Below are 17,223 nucleotides of genomic sequence, written 5' to 3'. Positions count from 1 at the left end.
AGTGCATTCCTATTTTCCCGCAGATGTGAAAGCTCTCCCTTATTCTATAGGCAGGTTTGTTAGAGACTTATATCTTTGCTGGGGACTTTTGGAGGGTGTGTTTGAGATTCCAGCCTTGGTTTCCTAGCATGTAAGTTTCAGTGCAGGCCTCTGGCCTTCTAGGATCTGAGACAGAGACCCAGCATGTTGAAGCCGGAAGGCCCCGTGGAGATCCCCACGCATGTCTTTGTGTGGCTGCCCTTAACTGATTCATACTATCACAACAATCTTCCCTTTACACTCATTTCTCAGTTCATATTCTAAAGTTGAAAAAGTTCTATAACATCATCTGTATTCTAGAATAGAGTCTATCCTAGTCAGTCAGATGCATGTAATCAGCCCTCCATGGTTAGTAACAACTGGTGCTGGTAAACTTAGCGCCTTTGATTCATTCTAGTCACTGGGATATTAAATATACTGAAGCAATTACTTTTGGAATATTTGTGGTCTGAATGCATGGAGTGATTTTCCAAAGATATGGAAATTGTAAATTGGGCTAAACTTGTATGCTGGAATAAATGGAATCTTTTTCTGTATATAATGCATACAAAATTTCTCAGTGATGAGTTCTATTTTATATACCATAAAGGAGATTTTCATTATTACTATTTATTAATTTTACAAGAAAAGGAAATAGAACACATAGGTCTCTATAAAAGATCTGTATTACATGTGCTTTTATAGGGAAAGTGGACTGAGTTTAGAAACAGAAGAATGAGGTGTGAGTCCTAGTTGCACTCTGTGTTAGCTTTGTGGTTTCAGCAAATCATATTTATCTCACCAAGCCAAATTTCTCTTTTATAAAATGTGACTTTGACGACCAGCTTGTAGAGTTGTAAGGATTGTGTGGGGTCTTCTTTGAACTGTAAGGCTCCGTACAGGTAACGGGATAAGTCCTATCTGAGTTAGACTGGTGAGCTTATCACACAGATGCTTTTAAAGTCCACAAAAAAGGACAAGTTGATGCTGTGCTTTTAATTTAAAAGCCCATTTGTAATTAGAATTCATTTCTTTGATGAACTGTATTTTTTTTTTAATAAAATGTCTACTCAGAAGAACATAAATAATGAAATAATTTTTTTTAATAGTATGCCTGGTTCAAGAGAAGTTCAAATACACCAGGAGTTGGATCATATCTCAGGGTTCAATGGGAATTCATTTCAATCTGAAGGTAATATTTTATTCTAATTAGTAGCACTTTAAAATAGAAACAGATACAAGGATTCTGTATTAGCTATTTTTAAAAATTGTGTAAATACAAGAGCATGTTTTTCTTGCTAATGTCATCTATAGGCTTTATTAATGCATCTTTGCTTTAAAGGTAGTTAAAGCCAACAGTTAATATATTATGAATTTTATGTCAATGATCAGCTAATAAGCACTGAGAGCTATTTTATTTGGTCAGGTTATTCTTTTTAAAGTCATAAATTAATTAGAGCCGTCCTATTACCTGCTAAGTGGAAAAGATGATGAGTTCCGGAGTCAGACAGAAGTTGGGTTAACCTCTGGTTCCTTCACTTTCTGGCTGGATGACTTTGGACAAGTTATTTAACCAACTGAGACACAATTTTCTCATTTGTAAAATGGGCCTAATAATACTTTCCTCATAGGACTATTAGAAGGCTTAAATGGAAGAACATTAAGTGCACAATACGATTCATAAAATGTGGTAGATTAGTGTTAATTCTTTTCCCAACGTGACAAAACTACCTAGTGCGAAAGAAGAGCATATGAAATTCCTAACTAGTCGGGAGGCTGTGCATGCATCACCAAAACAGCTAGAGAATTGATTCCTCTAACCAAAGACAATCTTCAGATGCGTCTTCGTAGGCTGCACTGTTAGCACACATGGGTGGGCCCCCATGCCACCAGGAAAATGATGGGACAGCTTCATTTGTGTGTTTTAGCACCTCACCTAACTGTAGCTTTAATAACCTCCTCTTAGAGATTTAATCAGGCAATTTTGTAGAGTTTTGGCAAAAATGAGGACCAGTTCTATTTTATAGATGAAATTGAATATGAAAACCAAAAAAGGCTGGAGGAAGAAGAGGACTTGAATGTGCTTACATTTGAAGATCTTCTTTGCTTTGCATATCAAGTTGCCAAAGGAATGGAATTTCTGGAATTTAAGTCGGTAAGCTCCTTTAAAGGAGAAACTAACAACAAAAAAAGATAATTTTGAAAAAGAGATGTGCTTTTTTTTTTCTTGTTTATTTTAACGTGTATCCCTTAAAGTCCGTCTTTCCTCCCTCACTGTTCACTGTGGGAGTCACCTCGAATGTTACCTCAGCTCTTGGCTGATGATAGTATAGAGGCCTGGGATCCGTCATTAGACAATGGTTATCACAGCCCTCCTGGGCTGTCCAGAGTCCCCTGAAGCCTCCAGATAGAAGTCCTGGGGGATCCCTCCTCAAAACCAGGTGGAGCAGTGTCAGCCCTTCCTTGGACACTCAGTTCCAGTTGTTCAGGCTATGCCCTGCTCATGGGCATTTGACCCAGGGGGGGAGTGGAGGCTCAGATCCAGTGTGCTCTGCTTGCCAAGCCAGCCATCCTGGGCACCTTTGTCTAATCCACACCGTCATGCTGTTGGCCAGCAGCAGCCCTGTAGGCCTACTGCCCCCATCGCTAAATGCCGGATCCCCTGGCGTGTGACACCGAGGCCGTGGAGCCTGCCTCAGACCATGGACTGGACCTCAGTTTTGCATTCTTCCTAAATTGCCTTTCTGCCCTGCTGTGCTCTGACATTTCAAATGTCTCCTGCCTATTAAGCAGATTAAAGCCTTCCTCTGGCTACTTCCTGTCCTCATTCTCGTACCTTCCATCACCTTCTCTTTATTTCCCAAACTTTTCCCTCCTCTTTTTTCTTTGAGTCTCCTGGTCTTTTCCTCCCTCTCTCCTCCACTTCTCTCCCTTTGCCTCCTCTCTCCTCCACTTCTCTCCCTTTGCCTCCTCTCTCCTCCTTCTCCATGAATTTGGAAAGACTAATTTCCACTGCATTCTTTTTTCCTTTAAAATGTTACTTTCTCGGGGCTGGCCTGGTAGCGTAGCGGTTAAGTGCACGTGCTCTGCTTCCGCGGCCCGGAGTTCACAAGTTCGGAGCCCTGGTGCACACCTACGCACCGCTTGTCAAGCCATGTGGTGGCGGCGTCCCATATAAAGTAGAGGAAGACGGGCATGGATGTTAGCCCAGGGCCAATCTTCCTCAGCAAAAAAAAAAAAAAAAAAAGCGGGGAGGAAGGATTGGCAACAGGTGTTAGGTCAGGGCTGATCTTCCTCACAAAAAAAAAAAAAGTGTTACTCTCATTATATTTTCCCACCCCTCATCTCTGAGGCACATTCTTCTCTTCATCTTTGCTACCTGCTGCTGGAGGCCCATCTGCTCAAGTTTCTTTAATATAGTTCGTTCACCTACACATGTATAGTAGAGCTTTCACAAGTATCTTCATAGACATTGGAGGGCAGTTACCTAGATCATCTGGCTGTTTGCTGCCTATAGTTAAGTAAACAAACTACCCACAATTGGAGGTCAAGGAGCACTGCCTTTTTTCCCCTGGGCTTGTAATAACATGAATTTTTTGAAGACTATCCAGTTTCTTAGACCCCTCCCTTGTTTCCCCTCTGAATCATCATGTCTCCCTACTTCTCCCTACTTCTCTGGTTGCTCCTCAGTCTCCTCCACGGGCTCTTTGATGCCATCAGTCATTAGTTGAGCACTGCCTACATGCCAAGCTCTGTGCTAGGTGCTGAGACACAGAGTCAGATCTTATCATTGATGGGGAGAAAGAGACAAGCAGACATGCAAATCAAAGATTGTGCCGCAGTGTGATAAATATTGTGTTCAACTAAGTTCTGGGAACCCAGGAACATCAGACCTGAGGGAGGGGAGGCGGTGCAGAAAAGGCTTTCTGAAGAAGTTCATGCTTGCACTGCAGGAGATTTTTGAAGGAAAAGATTTTGAAGGAAAACCAGCAGGGAACATGGGATAGAGTAAAGAACATGGAATCAGGAGGAAGTTTTTTGAGAAAAGTGATGAGTTAAACATGTTGAATGTTAGGTTCATTGGGCAACAAAGTAGAGCTTAGTCCAGCAGATATTTGGATATTCCTATCTGAAGCTCAAGAGAAATGTTTGGGTGGGAAGTAGAAATTTGGTGATGGTAGTTGCATCCCTGGCTTTGGATGACTCGGGGGAGGATGTGGAATGAGAGGGTGTGGCCCTGGGGATGAGAGCAGGCTCATGCACAGAGCCACAGGAGGAAACAGGAACCACGGGAGCAGTAGGAAGAAAACAGGGGTGGGTGGTGGGCAGAATTCACAGAAGGAGGGACCTGAAGGAGGAGGAGCTGCAAACAGTACCGGATACCATGGAGCGGTCAAATCAAATCTCTACTGGACTGGTGTCGTGCAGGTCTTCTCCGGGCTTAGCCAGAGCAGCTTGGGCAGATGAGTGGGAGGTGGAAGGCAGGTTGCAGGGGCCCAGAAGTAAAGTGGATGAAATGTAAATGGAGCTTGCAAGTGACAACACTCTCAGAAAACTGGGTAGGGAGGGAGGAGAGCTAGAGGGGTTTTAGTCTTTGTGGTTTTGGCTTTTATTTTTTCAAGAATGAACAGAGGCCTTTGGACCTTTGCTACTAGCGCTCTGTTCCTTTTAAAATTTTCCTTCATAGAGTTAATTTTCTTGCCAGACCGCTCAGATTAATGTCATGTCATCTCTCAATTCCAAGGGTTCCTTCGAATTCTACTTTAGTCAACCTTCCCAAATTTATTTTATTTTTTTCTTAATATTTTCTTTGATATTACTCCATTTTATTGCTAAAGCTATTTTCCAGTCACGAACGAGATTGTTTTCTACACTCCATTATAACAGTCCTGGAAGAAGTCCTCTGAAAATCCCTTTGAGAGCTCAGCTGAGGGCCCTGTTGTTCATCTCTTATTTATAACAAGAGACAACATCCATCTAGGTTTGAGCTCCTTTCTAAGAACCCGTTCCCTTTGGCCTCTGGAATGTTCCATAAGCAGCACAAGTGACTGTAGCCACAGTAGCTGAAGAATGGGGTCACCCGTGTTCACTCAGTTTGTTATACATCATGATGACTGTTCATAGCCGGGTATAGATAAGACACCTTCAAGAACTATACATTTCCGGCATTTGTAACTCTTACTGAACTTGAAACTACAAGAAAGATTGCACTCTGTGATAACATACATCATAGTAAATAACACTCCAATTTCATTCTTTCTAGTGTGTTCACAGAGACCTGGCAGCCAGGAATGTGCTTGTGACCCACGGGAAGGTGGTGAAGATATGTGATTTTGGATTGGCTCGAGATATTATGAGTGACTCCAACTATGTTATCAGGGGCAATGTGAGGCTGCTATTTCTTACATATTTTTATACTGCTATTTTCTGTTCTGTCATTGTGACGGTAAACATCTGTACTCACAGTCGTACATTTTTGATTTATGGTAACATCAAAAAACTCCCTCACAGCAGTTTGCTTTTTTATGCTTAAAAGGTTTTTCTGCAGCTTCAAGGAATATTCCATCTGTAATAAAAGTTGAGCAAAATAGCATCTCATCTATCCTTGGGCTAGTCAGAATAGAGCAATTGGGGGCTTTTGAGTACAATCCACACTCTGAAAAAAAAACCCATTACTTGCATTTATTTCAGTTCCCTTAGCTGTAAAGTGACTATTGAGTTATGTTTCCAATTATGAGAATAGTTGTAGTAGCCAGCTGTGGTGGTCTAGTGGTTAAGATTTGGCGCTCTCACTGCCATGGTCCTGGTTCATTTCCCGGCCAGGGAACCACACCACCCATCTGTCAATTGTCATACTGTGGCAGCTGTGTGGTGCTGTGATGCTGAAAGCTATGCCACTAGTATTTCAAATACCAGCAGGGTCACCCATGGTGGATGGGTTTCAATGGAGCTTCCAGACTAAGACAGACTAGGAAGACAGACCTGGCCACCCACTTCTGAAAAAACTGACCATGAAGACCCTATGAACAGTAGCAGAGCATTGTCTGATATAGCGCCGGAAAGTGAGGGGATGGAGTAAAAAGACCAGGCAGGGCCCTACTCTGCTGTCCACAGGGTCACTAGGAGTCAGAATCGACTCAACAGCACTAACAACAATAGTTATAATAAAGCATTTTTAAAAATACAACTTAAAAAATTAAATATTACATATAAGTTTTTAAAAGGTACAATATTTAAATTAAATATTAGTTAATGAATATTTGTCATCCTATTAGTTACACAAGGAAACCTAAGACATGACTTAATCGATTTGTTAAAAAAAAACTAAGGGCAGATGTGTTATTTACAAGGGAACTATTAGAGATACTAGATAACAAAATTGTGTGGATGAAAGAGTATGGTTTTAAGAATTACAGCACCTAGGTTTAAACCCTTATTCTTCTTTTTGGCTGTTCATTTTTGGGATTTCTCTCTGCTTTATTGTCCCTACTTGTGAAATAATAACAATAAATGCTGATGCAGTGTTTATGGTGTGCTAAGCACTATTCTAAGTGCTTTACGTATATTAACTCATTGAGTCCTCAGTATACCCATTTGTGGGTGAGGAAGCTGACTGAGGCACAGAAACATAACTTGCCCATGGTCACACAGCACATGGATTAGAACATGAATGGTCTGAGCCCCAAGTTTGTGCATAACCACTATAATACAGTGTTTCCCATCAGAATTATATACTTACCTCATAGCGTTGCTGTGAGAATAAACCATTAAACCAACTTGGAAGCGCCCGTCCAGGGTAAATGTCCAATAAATGTTAAAAATCAAATTAAACTGTATTATGGGATACATAAACTACTAGAATCAAAGAATCATCTTAGCTGATTTTAGATCTGTGCCTCAGTCATTGTAGCTGAGGTCAGAAATATGATGAATGCTCATATATGGCTATGTACTTTCTCCCCTACTAGCTGGTGGTCTCTTAGGTGGGAAGGTGAATTCTATTTGGAACCATAATTAATTCCTTTAATTAATCAAATTAACCAGACCAACCTGCTTGATTCAATCAGCTCATCAGTTTGTATAGGATTTAAAATAAAGTTTCTTTCTTGAGCTTTGATTTTACTTGAGAGATTAAACATGCCCTGTGAAGGACTCCTCAACCCATGAAAGAGAAACTACTACAAAATGCTCTGCCCCACAACCTATCTGTCCCTGTGTCTTGATTCTAACCTGAGGTAGTACTAATTCAAAACCCCCCTTTCATGCTACTGGAAATTATTGAAGCCACAGATGCCAGCCTGGTATCATTTCTGAAAGTGATGACATATGCTCCCCTCACCACATTCTTGTGGATGGCATTTACACCAAAGTTCTTCCAAGAAATGCTTTAACAAAATATTTCACTAATTCACTAGTATTCACTTACTTCTGGGCAACTGACTGGCTACTCCTTAATGGAAAGTGAGTATCTGTTGTTAAACTTGTTAACTCCAAGCACAAGCTTTTGTTCAAGATGAGTTTTAAAGAAATATGGGTTGTTGTTTTTTAAGGCTACTATGTGAGAATGTTAATTTGAAAGTGAAAAACTTCCATTTGAGGAATACGATTTTCTCAAATAAGCATTAATAGTGGCCTTAGGAAGATAATAAATTTTATCATCTAGCTAACAAGAGAAAAGAAGTCATGTTGTACATGGAAAATACACCGTTTGATCTCCTCTTGGGTTTCACACAGGTCCGTTTGCCTGTCAAATGGATGGCTCCTGAAAGCTTATTTGAAGGGATCTACACTATTAAGAGTGATGTCTGGTCATACGGAATATTACTCTGGGAAATATTCTCACTTGGTAAGTTTGCTGCCCCCATCAATACATTCTGCTCCCTCTGCACCCCTACCCCCCTCTTCTACCCGCTAAGTCAGAGTGGGTGAAATGCTACCTCAAATGCTCCCAGAGCGCCCTAGTCTTACTTCTGTTGAGGCATGTGCCACTTTATTTATTTATTGAGATATAAATGACATGTAACATTATATTAGTTTCAGGTGTACAACATAATGATTCGATATTGCAAGATGATCAACACAATAAGTCTAGTTAACATCCATCACCACACATTGTTACAAAATTTGTTTTTCCTGTTAAGATTTACTCTCTTAGCAATTTTCAAATATACAATACAGTATTGTTGACTATAGTCATCATGCTGTACATTACATCCTCATGACTTATTTATTTTATAACTGGAAGTTTGTTCCTTTTGACCCCCTTCACTCATTTCAGCCACCCCTCACCTCCTGCCTCTGGCAACCACCAATCTGTTCTCTGTATCTATGAGCTTGGGTTTTTTATTTTATTTTTAGATTCCACATATAAGTGAGATCACACAGTATTTGTCTTTCTCTGTCTGAGTTATTTAACTTAGCATAATGCCCTCAAGTTCTATCCATGTTGTTGCAAATGGCAAGATTTCATTCTTTTATATGGCTAAATAATATTCTATTTTATATATATATACATATATACATATTCTTTTTGATGCATTTGTAAATAGGATTGTTTTTTTAATTTCTCTTTCCAATAGTTTGTTATTAGTGTATAGAAATGCAACAGATTTTTGTATATTGATTTTGTATCCTGCAACTTTACTGAATTCATTTATTAGTTCTAATAGTTTTGTTGGTGGAGTCATAGGGTTTTCTATATATAATATCATGTCATCTGCAAATAGTGACAGTGTTACTTCTTCCTTTCCAATCTGGATGCTTTTTAATTTCTTTTTCTTGCCCAGTTGCTCTGGCTACGACTTCTAAGACTACGTTGAATAAAAGTGGTGTGGTGATAGTGGGCATCTTTGTCTTGTCCTTGATCTTTAAGGAAAAGACAGGAAAAGCTTTTAGCTTTTCACTATTGAGTAGGATATTAGCTGTGGGCTTGTCATATATGGCCTTTATTATGTTGAGGTACATTCCCTCTATACCCACTTTGTTGGAAGTTTTTATCATAAATGGATGTTGAATTTTGTGAAATGCTTTTTCCGCATCTATTGAGATGATTGTGTGATTTTTATCCTTCATTTTGTTAATGTGGTGCATCACATAGATTGATTTGTGGATGCTGAACCATCCTTGCATCCCTGGAATAAATCTCATATGATCATGCTGTATGATCCTTTTAATGTATTGTTGAATTTGGATTCCTAATATTTTGTTGAGGACTTTTGCATCTATGTTCATCAGGCGTATTGGCCCATAATTTTCTTTTATTGTGGTCTCCTTGTCTGGTTTTGGTATCAGAGTAATGCTGGGTACTATATGTTTTATTTGCTGTAGTCTATAGGTCTGTCTTCCTCACTGACCTATAACCTGCTTGAGAGCAGGAACCATGACTTTTCCCAGTTGCAGCCCTAGCACCAAGCAGTGTCTGGCCCCTGGGAGCTCTCAGTACATGTTTGTAAATTGAATAAATAAATAAACAAATGAAGAATGAATGAATGGTTATACTTCTCTAACATTTTTCTCAGGTGTCAATCCTTACCCTGGTATTCCAGTTGATGCTAACTTCTATAAACTCATTCAGAGTGGATTTAAGATGGATCAGCCATTTTATGCTACAGAAGAAATGTAAGTTCAAATCAGACTGTAAATTGGCTGAAATCAGAAATTTACAATCTGTCTAGTTCCAAATGCACAAGAAAAAAAGTAAAAACTCCTTAATATGATTTCTCTTAAAAAAAGAAAAGAAAAGAAAACTCTTCCTTTTTGGGGGGAGGATTTCTGAACAAAACTGAACCTTTCCTGCCCTAAGAGGCTCTTACTTCTGCCTTTCAAATCCTTTGCTTGAAGGATCCATGAGGGTGATAAGACTCCACCTCCTAAATTCTGGTCCACATCGTGTTTCTTTAAATGCATTTCTGTCCAGCATCTAATTTGTCCTTTCTAATATGAGTTCAAAATCTAGTTGAGTACTTGCCACAAAACAAACATGCCGTAGATGAGTAGCTCCACAGCAATAAATGGTGCTTTATTATGTGGAAAATGATCCATTTTGTTTCACTCAGATTTCCTCATCTTGCTCCTTGTTCTGATGCTTTTACAGATACTTTATAATGCAATCCTGCTGGGCTTTTGACTCAAGGAAACGGCCGTCCTTCCCTAATCTGACTTCATTTTTAGGGTGTCAGCTGGCAGATGCAGAAGAAGCGGTATGTAGCTGCAGAGTGCTTTGTAAAGCATTGCTATAAAGGAAAGCAATTACGCAGAACACTTGTTGCTGATTTCTTAAGAACCGAAGATCCCAAGTTGTCTTTCTCACCACAATTTGTCTTAGTTGCCCTTTAAAAGTTGCATGGGTTAGATATATTTATTGATAAGTGTTTTTAGGGAAAAAAAGCTTTTCCTGAAGATTTCAGCAAACTGATTACGAAATTAAATGCTTTTAAGTGTCCAATGAAGAGGACTAGACAACTAAATAAAACTTAATCCCTGACCTCCAGAAGCCACTGACTTAGTATAGAATAATCACACAACTCAGTCATGTGATATAGTAGAGTGGAAAGAGCATTGACATGGAGCCATGAGAGTCTAAAACCAGCTCAGCCGCTCTACCTCCTAATAGCTGTGTCAATTATGGCAGGTCACTTAACTTCTCTGGGCCTCAGTTTTCCCACCTGTAAAATAGGTTGCTAAACTTGAGTGTTGGGAACTTGGAATTACTTTGCTGACTCTTCCCTCATGAACACCACCTGGTGTCATGAAAGGAGCCATCCCTAGATAAAGTGGAGAAGGATGGGACCTTGAACTCCCAGTACCTAGATTCAAATCTCGGCTCCATCATTTGCTTCTTATGTGACTTGATTAAGTCACTTAATCTTTTTTGGGGTCTCAGTTTCCTTATCTGAAATATGGGATTAATAAATCTTACTTCATGGAGTTATGAGGAGTAAATAAGATGATGTATGTGAAAAGACCTAGCACATACTGGGCACTTAGTGGTTACTCAATAAATGTTAGTTAAATATGAATCTGATTCTTTAAATGGATTGTCTGTCCTCTTTTCTAAATTATTAAGAGTCCATTTTCAATTCTGTATTCTCTCCAGAGACCTGCATAGATGGTGTGTGTCCTCTCCTCCTGTTATGATTTTTTTTTAAAATCACATATGGAAACTAAGTTATTGTCAGGGAGTTGGGTCAAAAAGGTTGAGGGAGATGAAAAGCCCCCAAGAGACTTATAGGCTATTGGGCTGATGACCTGTAAACAGTTAATGACACTATAAGATAAACTAAAAGAAGAGTTATAGAAAGAAACAAGAAATGAACTGTTGGAGTAAAGAAAAAGGATTGAGTAATTTTTACTTGAGGGGCAGTTGTGTGTGGATTCACAGAGGGGTTGTTTGAGCTACGCTGTGGAGAATGAGTAATATTTTGGATGTTGGGGGAAGGGGGCTTAGTAGGGTGTTCCAGGCTGAATGAGTAAGATAAATAAAGATTCAAAGTTGAGAACGTTGCATGGAAGATAAATGGTGTGGCTAAAATATAGGGTGAGTGGGGTAATATGGAAGAAAACAACACCGTGAAGGTGGTGCTGCCTAAGAACCCTTGGCTTTGTTCAGGACCACCTTGGGGTTGGTATTCGGTTCTCCTTTCATGTCTCTTTACCTACAGGATGTCCGAATCCCCTTCCTTCTGCTCAGGGGGCCTTAGAGGTATCAGGAATTGCTGAATGGCAAGCTCTCAGTGGATGATGATTCAGCTCAGGGTATCCATGCTCAAGGACAGTTCTCCAACTTTTCCCCTATCTCTCCCACTCCGCCCCTGCCCCTATGTGACTGAAGGCTCTTTCCCCTTTTGGTATCAGAGCCACAGGTAGCAAGCTGTAGCTTCTTTAGTTAAGTTAGAGAATGGCGCCCCCTCTGGGCGGGATGAATACACCAAGAGGAACGCCTACCTCCTGTCGGGTGCAGTGGGCTCCAATCTAGAAGCCTGGGGAGTAGAGCATAGGTTGGATCCCACTTGCCTGCTTTGGCTGGGCTCATTTGAGCAAGACATAATCTACACAACCATACCAAGCAGCTCTGCCCATGATAAGCAAACCTCATTCCTCCTCTGGTGCCACTCCATGTTTTCTCCTCACATCTCCTAAGCACAGTCATATCAAGTCTCTTGGATGGGAAAACAGGCCTTGCCAGCATGTCTGGGGTTATCTTTCCTAGTATGTATGTGAATGGTTTTTGTAGCATCTCTGTTTCTGCTTCATCATGGACTAGGGAAGGAAAATGGCCCTCGGAGAACAAGAAAGAAGGGAAGGGGAACACGTAGAGAAAACACAGGCTAATACTTTTAGATATACCCCAACCTCAATGGTATGGAGTTAGATCAGGGAGATTATTGAATAACATGCTAAAACACTATTTAGACAATGGCGAACCAATGAAGATTTTTAGAATGGACAAACTTGCTTCAATATTTGACTTAAAGACCCAGAGCGAATATTCTCTCCTCTCCAAAGAGTCCCCTAACTCCCTTAGTCACACTTCAGTCTCCTTCTTCTGAATCCCATAATACTTTATATTTAACTCTATGTGAGACTCAAACCATGTTATATGATAATTTTGCTTTATGGGTCTGTCTTTCTCATCACTAGACTTGATTCATGAGGGCAAGGATGATACACTGCTCATCTTACATCACCTGACATAGTCCCATAGTCAGGGGACAATAACTGGTTATTAAATAAATGAATGAATGTCGGCATGAAACTAGGTTAGAGACCACAGCTGTCTTGTTCACCGTTATATACCCAGCTGCTAGCATAATGCTTTGCATATGAAAGAAGCTAAGCAAATATTTCTGGAAGGAAGGAAGGGAAGGAAGCATAAAAGTAAGTTTGGGAAAGCAAAGGCAAAAGTTGAAAATTAAGGACATCAGTTAAGAGGTGACTACAGCAATAGAGAGCAGCAAAGATGAGGGGGTGAACTAGGCGATGGCAGTGGGGATGATGGAAGGAAGGGACACCCAGGCCTCCTGTTTCAAGAAAGGGGCCTGAACTCACATCATCTCTCCTCTCATATCAGCCCCCATAAATTACGGTAAGTATATATAGTTTTAAAAAGAAGTGAGGCCATAATTGTCTTTGAAAGCAAGAAAGAGCTCTTTGTGGACCAGAAACTGTGGAAAATCCCTGAGACAATGACAGCAGTTAAGATTGGACTGAAGAGGGAAAACCCACAACAGAGGATGCTTTGAAAAAACAAGGGAAAGTGCTTTCATAAAAGGGGAGGAAGAGGTCTAGTGAGATTCTGCAGAAGTTCTGCAGTGGGGGCAGCCACCCTGTTAAATAAACATAAGAATAATATGGGTGTTAAAAAGGTAAGTATAACCACTGGTAGAATAGAGAGAGAGAGATATATGACCTCAGGTTTAGTATAGAAGAAAAAAAGGACCACAGAAAACATGATCAATCCAACAAAATGGGGACGAGAGAAACAAAGAGAATTCATGGAAATAGAAAACACAAAATGGCAAGAATTAGTAAACCCACTTAAGAAAGAGAATTTCAAAATAAAATTGTTATCATACAGGCCACATCCACTAACCTCGATGCAGTGAAATGAGAAATCACCAATAGCAGCCAGAAAAGCCCCCAAAGTCATATATCTGAAATTAAAAATCATGCTTCTTACAGAAGTCTTAGTTAAGATGAAGGAGGAGGAGGAAGAGGAGGGAAAAGAAATTAAAATGGACACTGCTTATTAAAACCTGTGGGAGTTGGCCAAATATATAACTCTAAATTCGTTTGTTAGGAAAAAAAAAGAGAATGAAAATAGGTGACTAAGCTTTCAACTCAAGAAGCAAAGAAAAAACAAAAGCAATGAAGAAAAGGGAAAAGGGAGAGAAGGAAGAGAATGAACAAAGCAGAAGGAAGGAATTAATAGAGACAACAGCAGAATTCATTAAACTGAGGACAGCAGCAAAAATAAAATAATAGTGATGATCAGGAAAACCAGAAGTTGTTTTTTGAGCAAATAATAATGTAATAGCTAACATTTTCTGAGTGTTTATCAAGCACTCTACCACTGTATTACCAATAATAACTCCTTTAATCCTCGCATCAATCTCACGAAGTAGGTTCTATTATAATCTCTTTTGCAGGTTAGTAAATTGACATACAGAGAGATTAAGTAATTTGTCCAAGGTAACACAGTAAGTTTCAGACTTAGGATTTGAATACAGCAGTCTGGCTCTAGTCTACACTGTATATTAATACTGTATGTTAACAAAGTACTATACAAATATGCCACTAAAGCATACTGACTGAAGAGAACAGTGAAGAAAAAAAGAGAAAACACAACATTCGGAATGAAAAGGAGAATGTAACTAAGAATAGAAAAAGCATTTTAATAAGTATAAGAAAATCTTACATACCTCTCTATATTGATACATTTGAAAACCTAAGGGTTCAAACTTTTGTAAGAAGAATGTACTCATGTATTACTTATGCAATTAAAAAATTCATTTAAAAATCACCTACAGAAATGGAAAGGATGACATTAAAAGAAGTGATGTATCAGAACTAGACCCAGTAACCAATTGGCTATGGCAGTAGAGAGAGCTTGGGATGGTTCTAAAACTTTTACGATGTGGGACTGGATGAATGGTAGCGTGTTAAGTGAAATTGTAAATACGGGAAGAAGAGAAGGTTTGGAGGTCAAAGAGAACGAATTTAGATGTGGAGATGTTGCATTTGAAGTGTTATTGGTATTTATGTCACAGGCTTTATTAGATGGTTAGAAAGTCACTGTGAGAGATGTACATTTGGATTCAACCGGTCCAACACATCGTAACCAACTGCTGTGTCCACTTCACAAAAAAGATGTGTTGTTACTGTCCATTCTTAAGGTACTGTCATTATGCAGACCGGGTTCAAAAGGATATGTATTTTTCGTTTTCTAGAAAGAAAAATTAAGAATAGGGGACAGTCCAGTCAGTTAACACTATAACTGATTGTCAAAAACTAACAAAAAGAAATAAACAGTACAAGGGGTGGGGGAAGGGAGGGAGTCTGTCAAACAAAGAAGGTATGATCCCTATGTCACAAAGAGTCCTTATAAATAACAAGAAAAACATGTATAGCTCAATATAAAAGGGCAAAAGAGATGAGCAGGCTATTCACAATGAAATGCAAATGGCCATTGAATATAGAAAAAGATGCTCAACTTTGCTTATCATGAAACATATGCAGGTAAGGAGGTAATAAAACATTTGGCTTGACAAGGGGCTAGAGATGTGAAAGACTGTTAATACCCACTGTCAGTGAGGCTCTGGAGAAAATAGTGTTCCCAGACACAGGTGATAGGAGTAAAAGTAAGCAAACTTTTCTGCAGGGCAGCCTGGTTACATGTATCACAATTCAAATAGGCATCCCCTTTGAACCAGCAATTCCACTGCCCTCATTTATCCCAAAGACAGGCAAGGTCACGAGTGCATTTTTCAGTTTATATTATATAACCAATCCATCAAAAGGTTAATTATGGTACATCACTACTATGGAACCCTAGGCTGCCATTAAAAAGATATGTACTCATGTTTAGTGAATAATGAAAATATGTAACATATGAACAACATAATAACAATATATTAGTAATTCACAATAAGGTTCTTAAACAGAATTTACAGTCTGAGCCTACTGACAGAAAATTGTGTGTACATGTGTACATAGCAAGCTATCCATAATGGTGGGTTCCTCTGATGATTTTAGCTTTTTTCTGTATATCTTTCTATATTGCTTAATCATCTATATCAATGTGTCTTAAATTTGTAATCAGAAAATAAAAAGTAAAGCTGTTTTCATTTTGGAAAAAAATTAAAAAGTCACTAAACTCCCAAGTGAAAACTCAAAAATCAGTCTCTTGTATTAATTACATAATGAACAGATCTCTTTTTGTGGCCTTTCTCTTTTATGGTTTTTCTGCATGGCTTTAGAATTTCTAGATTGAGATTTTATATCTAAGGGTAGAAACAATAATGAAATAAAACATTTGACTATGACTTGATTTCTCCATTAATAAAAGGACCAAAATTGCTCTGTCAATTAATATGTAGAATATCTTCTAAGACCTGTGGGTAGTGAAAGTTGCTAACAATTTGCAATATAGGCAGATGACATGTAAGTCTAAATCAGATGGTGATCAATGTTCTGTCTCTTTCTGTATCAGATGTATCAGAACATGGATGGTCGTGTTTCGGAACATCCTTCTGTCTATCAAAACAGGCGACCTTACAGCAGAGAGGTGGACTCAGGGCTGCCCTCTCCACAGGCTCACGGTGAAGATTCATAGAGAAACCATTTAGTCTTAAGGACTTCATTCCCCCTGCCTTCCTTAAACAGGCTGTAGATTACCAAAACAAGATTAATTTCATCACTAAAAGAAAATATATTCTCAACTGCTGCTTTGCTGGACTTTTCTCTAGAAGCTCTCTGTATTTACTCTTGTTTTCAAAGGAACTTTTGGAAAATCGAATCATCCTTTGCACAAGGCAGGAAGAGCTGATAATTAACTTTATTGGAGCACCACCTACATCCAAAGATCTTCTCAGACTGGCTTGAGTGAAAATTGTGTACCTGAAGGATAGTATATTCTTGTAAATATATAAAACAAAAGCATTTTGCTAAGGAGAAGCTAATATGATTTTTTTAAATCTATGTTTTAAAATAATATGTAACTTTTTCAGCTATTTAGTGATATATTTTATGAATGGAAATAAAATTTCTACTATAGAAATATTGGTTATTGAATTGTTTACATGGTATATTTAGGGAAAGACTTAACTGGAGTTTGTGAACCTAGTGGAATTGTGTTCAGTGTTTCATTTGTGCCTGTGTGTTTTTTTCCTCCTGAGAAGGCCCATTTTTTCATCAGATTCTTAAAAGGATCCATGACCCCTGCCCCCCAGACTAGGTGAAGAACAGCCGATTTTGGGCGTCTGTTCTCTTCTCTGCAGCAACTCCTTTGATTTAGTCTCTTTTGTCCTTGAAGTTTAGCACCCTCCATCCCACAGGCTTATAAATTTGGATTTGTCCTCGTCCCCTTACATGCTGGGTTAGTTCTTGGTGAAGAACTTGGTGAAGTTGTCCCCTTTTCTTTCTTTTTCTCATCCTCTCTGCTAGTGTAGTGGTTATAGATAAGAGCTCCCAAACCAGTCTCATCTG

At 39.1% G+C, this 17,223-nt stretch overlaps 1 protein-coding gene across 3 annotated transcripts in view; it reads left to right on the top strand.

The window, feature by feature from the left end:
• FLT3 (fms related receptor tyrosine kinase 3) overlaps positions 1-16,781 on the top strand; it is an 81,149-nt gene extending 64,368 nt beyond the window's left edge. For all 3 annotated transcript variants that reach the window (XM_058547927.1, XM_058547928.1, XM_058547929.1), the window contains 7 exons: positions 1,128-1,210; positions 2,046-2,173; positions 5,282-5,404; positions 7,753-7,864; positions 9,537-9,636; positions 10,112-10,217; positions 16,229-16,781. In XM_058547927.1, the coding sequence (XP_058403910.1) occupies positions 1,128-1,210; positions 2,046-2,173; positions 5,282-5,404; positions 7,753-7,864; positions 9,537-9,636; positions 10,112-10,217; positions 16,229-16,351 (775 nt within the window). In that variant the 3' untranslated portion in view covers positions 16,352-16,781. The remainder of the gene's footprint in view (positions 1-1,127; positions 1,211-2,045; positions 2,174-5,281; positions 5,405-7,752; positions 7,865-9,536; positions 9,637-10,111; positions 10,218-16,228) is intronic.
• Positions 16,782-17,223: the final 442 nt, after the last annotated feature.

This window comes from Diceros bicornis, chromosome 9 (assembly GCF_020826845.1).
Source record: "Diceros bicornis minor isolate mBicDic1 chromosome 9, mDicBic1.mat.cur, whole genome shotgun sequence".
NCBI lineage: Eukaryota > Metazoa > Chordata > Mammalia > Perissodactyla > Rhinocerotidae > Diceros > Diceros bicornis.
This window is presented reverse-complemented; position numbering and strand designations above follow the sequence as displayed.